Genomic DNA, 7080 nt, shown 5'->3' on the forward strand with positions numbered 1-7080 from the left:
GAAAGGGAGATGCATCAGGACATAATGGGGCTTCACAGGCAGCAAACAGACCTGCTGCAGATGCTGGTAGATCTGCTGGTCCAAGAATCCCAGGCTCACCTCCATCTGCAACCCATACACAACTCAATGTTGGGACCACCTTACAGCACCCCTCAACATTCCACATGGCATCAGGGACACTGTACTACCCCTACCAATCCAATTTGGGGGGACATTAAAGACAATCACAGCTGCACATGCACCGAACTGTGAAAGACACGGTTGGTGTATGTGTATCTGACTGTTCTTTCCCCTTCATAAGTTGTGTTCCCTTAATTTATTAAGTTCTATAAAGTTCTACTTTTTTTTTTCCTGGTTCATGATGCAGAATAAAATTCTGTTTTCTGGAACATAAATCAACTTTATTAGTTCACAACATATGCTGGCTTGTGCTGAACGTGTCTGACGCCCACCAATTTACTGTTACTTCATTTTGTCACAGAACCCACAACATCATTCTCAGACAATATTAATAGGTGCATTGGCAATGTTATACTACTACACACACAGCACTCACTACAAGATTCATACCGGGCTGCAAAAGAGCAAGGCCAGGTAGAGCAACACACACTACTCTGGCCCCCATTAAAATGGTCTTTCAAAGCCTCCCTGAGCCATACAGCTCTGTGCTGAGCTCTTCTTATAACCCTTGTATCTGGCTGTTCAAATTCAGCAGACAGCCATTCACTCCACCTCTGCCCTCCACCCTGGGGTAAACTTTTCCCCCTTTGCTTCACAGATATTATGCAGCACACAGCTGGAAGCTATAACCATTGGGATATTTTTTTCCACTGAGGTCTAATCTTTTAAGTAGACAATGCCTGCGACCCTTCAAACGACTAAAGACACGTTCAACAGTCATTCTGCAGCTGCTGAGCCTGAAGCTGAAGCGCTCCTAGGTGCTGACGAGGTGGCTGGTGTATGGTTTCATGAGCCATGTTAGCAAAGGGTAGGCTGGGTCCCTGGAATCATTATTGGCATTTTAACATTCCCAGCGGTAGTCTGCTGGTGGGGAAAGAGTCCTTGCTTGGAGCTTTCTGAACAGGCCTGTGTTCTTAAAGAGCCGCGTTTCCCACACTTCACTTCCGCATCAGTTGTCTCCTGTTATAGGCACCTAACTAGAAATACTGCACATCTCCCATGATGGAGTGCAGAGGAAATTGCTTGTGATTGTGTCTAACAGTCTGCAACTGACAAATGACCGAGCTAACAAGTGCTGAGTGTAGCTTACTCCCACGCCACTTCCAGTCCAGGACTGACATCATAAGGCTGTAACTCCTCAGGAATGTGAACACATGGATAAAAATAACAGTCTCCCTCCTCCCAATGGGGCCAGAATACTCAAGATATCACAGGACAGAACTCCTACTCACTGGAAACAAAACTCTATTTTGAGAGGGCAGAAGAAAAAGGGAGAGCTGGCAGAGAGAAAGGAAGACAGGGAAACCCATAAGCACAAGGTTTGGGAATCCTCCAATTTAAACAAAACACCCTGCAGATATTCACTACACAGTAAAAGTAACATATTTTAAATCACTTTTTAAAGTAGCACTCGGTCATATGACCAAACTGACATTGCTGTACAGTAACACAAGAAGTCAACAGAAGTAAGAGCCTGTAACAGTGTCAATTTAACTAAAATCACATTTGATTAAAAAATAAAAATAATGCACTAAACATAAAATAATCCAACTTTGCAGCAGTCATTGCTGCCGTTCTAAATTAAACTCACTACTTTCAAGCTTCCTATATTCTGAAAGAATGCTTAAATTAATTTCAAATTGGTTTAAATAATTTCACAATCAACTGTTTATTGCTGAGTAGTATTATAAATTGACAAACTTAAATAACATTTTTGCCATCTCCAGCAGACATCTCCATTGTGGTACGTTATGGTTACCCTTTTAGTGTTTTCCTCAGAAAGTGATTCCCTCTTGTCTGTAAGTAGATTTTTATATTTACTATAGCTTCTCGCTGTGTCTAGAGAGCTGATGGAGGAAGATGTAAGGTAGGGCAACCTCTGCCACTCTAGGCACTTGTCCCTTCACACCCTTCCAGTAAGCACAAAGATCCAGTGGATCTGGGATGGGCTCATTTTGAGTGTTGCGCAGAAACACAAGCCATTGGTTCACACAGTTCTGGTGAGGAGTGGGCAAAAGGTGGTAGCTTGCTATACTGATCAATGTTTTGTTGCATGGCTGGAATCTGCCTGTCAATACACATCTTTTGCTGGATGGACATCCAGAGGAGAGCGACAAAAATGGTTAAAAGTCTAGAAAACATGACCCATGCAGAGACTGAAAAAATTGGGTTTGTGTAGTCTGGAGAAAAGACGACTGAGGGGGACACACATGAAAACAGTCTTAAAGTACGTAAAAGGCTGTTATAAAGAGGAAGGTGATAAATTGTTCTCCTTAACCACCGAGGACAGGTCAAGAAGTAATGGGCTTAAATTGAAGCAAGGGAGATTTAGGTCAGACGTTAGGAAAAACTTCCTAATTGTAAGGGTAGTTAAGCACTGGAACAAATTATGTAGGGAGAATGTGGAATCTCAATCATTTAAGGTTTTTAAGAACCAACTGGACAAATACTTGTCAGGGATGGTCTAGATCAGGGGTTCTCAAACTGTGGGTCGGGACACCAAACTGAGTCGGAACCCCATTTAAATGGGGTTGCCAAGGCTGGTGTTAGACTTGCTGGGGCCTAGGGCCGAAGCCAAAGCCTGGGTCCCACCATCCTGGGAAAGGGGGCTAAGGTTACATGCCCCCTGCCCAGGACAGACGCCCTTGGGCTTCAGCTTTGTCCCCCCCCTCCTGCCCAGGGTGGCAGGGCTATGGTGGGCTTGGGTTTCAGTCCCCCATCCTGGGGTCATGTAGTAATTTTTGTCAGAAGGGGGGGCATGGTGCAATGACGTTTGAGAACCGCTGGTCTAGATAATACTTAGTCCTGCCTCAGTGCAGAGAACTGGAATAGGTGACCTACTGAAGTCCCTTTCAAGCCTACATTTTTATGATTATTTAATGTCTTGGCTCTCTGCAAATCCATTCAGCACAGTCTGTCTTTTCCAACCACTCCCCCTCATGGTTACTAGGAAAAAGCCTGGAGTAAGTCTCCTCTTCCTTCAATTTCTACATTCTAAGTGCTTGTTTGTTCTTTCAATTTCACTGTACTACTGTGTATGTATCAGGCAATGTGGCAAGCACTCCTGGAATGAGCATTCTGTTCACTCTGCCCAAGATTAGTCTAATCCCAGAAATATGGGCTCCATAAGAGCCATTGGCTGAGGATCACTTTAATGACTGCATATGGCACAGATTTACACCAAGGTGAGGACACTTTAAATATTAGAATATTCCAGGTCAGCCAAGTCCCCTGGCAGGCAAGCAGCTCACTAATGGAAGAAGGGCTCAGAAGATAAAACCCTTCCTTCCTTCCATAAGAACTGTTTACAGTAGCTTTACGAAACTCACTTCACAGAGGAATGGAGAGTTCAGGGGGAGTGTAGGTAAAACAAAAGTTACAGCTTGGTAGCCTGGTCAATAACCTCTTTTCTGAAACGGCACCATGCTGCATTACAGAGGATGACCTGCACAGAACTACATATGAAGTTAGGCTTGTGCCCTTTTTTGCTTTTTTTTAAATTATGTATATAGGTGGCCTGAAAGATGTTTTTTTATTATGTTTTTCTCTGCTTAGCTTAGAAACGTCAAGAATAATCAGGTCTCCCTGCTCTTGCTGGGGAACCCATGAGAGGCCGCAAGGATGTTTATTGTGAGCTCTAACATAATAACTGATATGGTGAAGATGCTGCATCTTTGATAAAGGCTTCCTTTAAACTAAAAGGCTAGTCATCAAAATTAAGTAGATGTTAAAAATATGTTCAACGGTCCAAATAAAAATCTCTTCTCCCTTGCTCAAGTGATGTCATTGTTCACTAGCTCTTCAGTTATCAAAGACTCTCCCTGCCTAGATTTCTAATAAAAAATATCATCAGAAAAAACATTTCAGGCCTTCTTTATACAGCATAAAGATGCAAAATGGGGCACAAATCCATTTCTCCGCCTTCTTACTTTGCAGATCACTTTAGCAACAGATGTACAGTGAAGAGCAAAAGAACGGAGGAGTGTAAGAATCAATCTTGGGTTTTAATCTGGGTGGGCAATGTACTTTAACTGAGACACATATGATGTACTACATTAACTTTCGCCAACACCTCTGTAGTTTATTATGTAGGGTGACCAGATAGCAAGTGTGAAAAATCAGGACGGGGGTGGGGGGTAATAGGAGCCTATATAAGAAAAAGCCCCAAATATCGGGACTGTCCCTATAAAATCGGGACATCTGGTCACCCTATTATTATGATAAAGAAGGATTTGAACTTCAGCCACTAGCTTCCTGCATGAGTTTTGTGCACAATCAGACCTAGCAGGAAAGTTGTAGTGAAGGTGAAGAAAGCAACCTCTGAAAACCAGAATCCGTCTTCTCTCCTTGCACCCTTCCCTGTCAGCCAAGGTCTCCTTTGTGGTACCTTCTCTTTTCCTCAGGTTGGGATCCCATTTCCCCCCTCGCCAAAATCAGCTACAGCGTTAGCACCCCCCCCTCCCCATTTCCTCTTTCTTAATCCCATCCCTCAAAATTAGGAGATTCTGCCTTCTTTGCCTCTAACCCAGCTCCAAAGCATGGGACAAGCGGACACCCCCTACCACCCCGGTTAGGCGTGTGGCTGGGCTTTCCCCCTTCCTCACCCCCTAGTCAGGGAACTCCAACCGCGCTGCTGTTGCTGCTGCTAAAGGGCGAGGGCAGCCAGGAGCCCTCCACGTGCCGCATGGCCCCGCCCCCGGCAGCAGGGTCTGGACGAGCAGTCAGCGGCGCTGGCTCTGCCACAGGGCCCCGAGGGCAGTCCCCGAACCGCCACATGCCTCAGTTTCCCCCTCTGTCAAACGCGCATCCCTCCCCCGGCGAGGACCTGGCAGGTGCTTCTGCACCCTCAGCAGTGGGGCTGGGCCCGTGGGATCCCCCACAGCGCGCGGGGCAGAGGTCCCGGGGCCGGGCTCGGTCTCACCCCACCGGTACCTTCTCCGCCTGGGCCAGGTAGAGCCAGAGCCGCCGCCACGTGCCGAACTTCCTCCTCTCGCTGAAGTTGAAGCCCATCTCGGGGCTGGCGTAGCGCGACACCAGCGGCGAGCGGTAGCGGCCGAACACGTCCTCCTCCGCGCCGGGCGCCGCCATGGCCCGAGCGAGCAGCGCGCGCCAGGACAACCTCCGCGGGAATCGCACGCGCCGGCCGCACGACAGGCTCGAGAAAGAGCGCGAGAGCCAGCCCGCTCTGTGTGGAATGCGGCAGGAGGTCGGGAGGATAGAGCGTGGCCGTCGTAAAATAGTCTCGTCCTCCTCCGAGCGTGAAATACGGCAGGAGGTTAGTGCGGCAGAGGAGGGCGCAGCGCCCCGTGTTCGAGGGAGGCGCCCCGGCTGAGGGTGGGTCCTGGGGCGCGACCGGAGAGGGGAGGCAGGCAGGCCCCGCTGCTGGCTCCGGGCGAGGCTGTCTCTGCTCCCTATAGCCTTCCCTGGAGGCTCCTGGGCTTTGCCCGCCCCTAGTAGCGGCTCCTCTCCCTGCCTGGTAACAGCTACCACCGAGGGGTCCGACCCCGCTACGGCTTGTCTACACGGGGGCGGTGTTAAATCCAATTTCCAGATCCTCTCACCATTCCTCCACCTGACCCAGTCAGTGCAAACTGGGTGGCTGCAGCTCCTGCATCTTGAGCTAAATGGCCCAAGGCCTAGAGCTTTCGGAGCAATGTTAGAAAACAATTGGATCGCGAACTAGTTCTCCCTCTCCACAGCTGGCGCTTTACACCCACTGGCCAGCCCGGCCCCGGCCGGGTCCCGCGGCGCTGCTCGGGTCCGGCAACGCTGGCGCGGCTCCGGGTCGGACCCAAGCCCGGCAACCCCGGCCGGAGCGCGGCTCGATTCCTGGGGGCGGGGCTTGCAGCAAGCCCCGCCCCCAGGAATCGGGCCCCGCTCTTGCTAAAGCCAGCTCTGCCCACTGCCACTAACGTGGACAGCCTTGAACAATCACCTCTTAACATTTAGTTCCATTCACGGTCATCCCGCCAACCTCGTGAGTTGAAGGATTCAGCTCTTATAACTCAGCTTTAGTGCATTCGTTGGTATTGAGCTGCCTATAGTGTCAGAGAGAGCTGCTCAGAGCCAGGTTAGACACACTTTGTAAGTTTTTTTTTTTAAATTGTGACAGTATGGATTTTTGTTGTGGTTTTTTTTTTTTTTAGTCAGTTTTATCAGTTGCATGAAATTATGCGTTTTCAGCTTCAAGGCTATTTAGCACTGCAGGGGGGAACCTCCCTCACTTCCTTCTCTACCACAGAGCCTATAGAGAACTCCGAAGTAGAGGGGAGGAGGGTGGGTTGTGGAGTACCCATAGGGGGGACACATCTCAAAGAACCATTGTTACTGCACAAGGTAACTTCCTCTTTGAGCAGTGTCCCTAGGGGTGCTCCATTTTAGGTGACTCCCGAGCAGTACCTACCACTGGAGGCTGGGACTTCGGAATGGAGTCTTTTATTACAGAGTACACTGTGGAGTCGAAGTTGGTGTCATCGGCAAAATCTTCAGTGATCGCATAATGTTCTGCGGAAGTATGGGCAGAGGCCCAAGTTGTTGCTCTATAGGTTGCTGAGATTGAGGTAGAAACTGACCTCGTTGAGTGTGTATGGACTCTGGACGGAAGCAACTTGCGTCCTTGATAAGTGATTAATGCAACTAGTGACCCATTTGGATAGTCTTTGAAGCGATATCACAGAGCTTTTGAATCTTTCTGTGGACAAAAGGAAGAGTTATAGGGATTTCCTGAAGTCCTTAGTCCAAGTAGAATGCTAATGTCCATCTAATATCTAGCATATGCACAATTTTCTCCCAGTTGTCACAATGTGGTTTTGGGAAAAGACAGGGAGATGGATCTGTTGATTCATATGGAAAGTGCAGAAAAAGTAGGGAGAAACTTGGCATATGACCTTAAATTAATTT

At 48.2% G+C, this 7080-nt stretch overlaps 1 protein-coding gene across 1 annotated transcript in view; it reads right to left on the reverse strand.

Moving 5' to 3' along the window:
* Window positions 1–5730, reverse strand: part of ADSL (adenylosuccinate lyase) — a 46717-nt gene extending 40987 nt beyond the window's left edge. Inside the window, exon 1 of the mRNA XM_034775957.1 lies at window positions 5113–5730. Within this exon, the coding sequence (XP_034631848.1) occupies window positions 5113–5268 (156 nt within the window). The 5' untranslated portion in view covers window positions 5269–5730. The remainder of the gene's footprint in view (window positions 1–5112) is intronic.
* Window positions 5731–7080: the final 1350 nt, after the last annotated feature.

The sequence above is a fragment of the Trachemys scripta genome, chromosome 1, assembly GCF_013100865.1.
Source record: "Trachemys scripta elegans isolate TJP31775 chromosome 1, CAS_Tse_1.0, whole genome shotgun sequence".
NCBI lineage: Eukaryota > Metazoa > Chordata > Testudines > Emydidae > Trachemys > Trachemys scripta.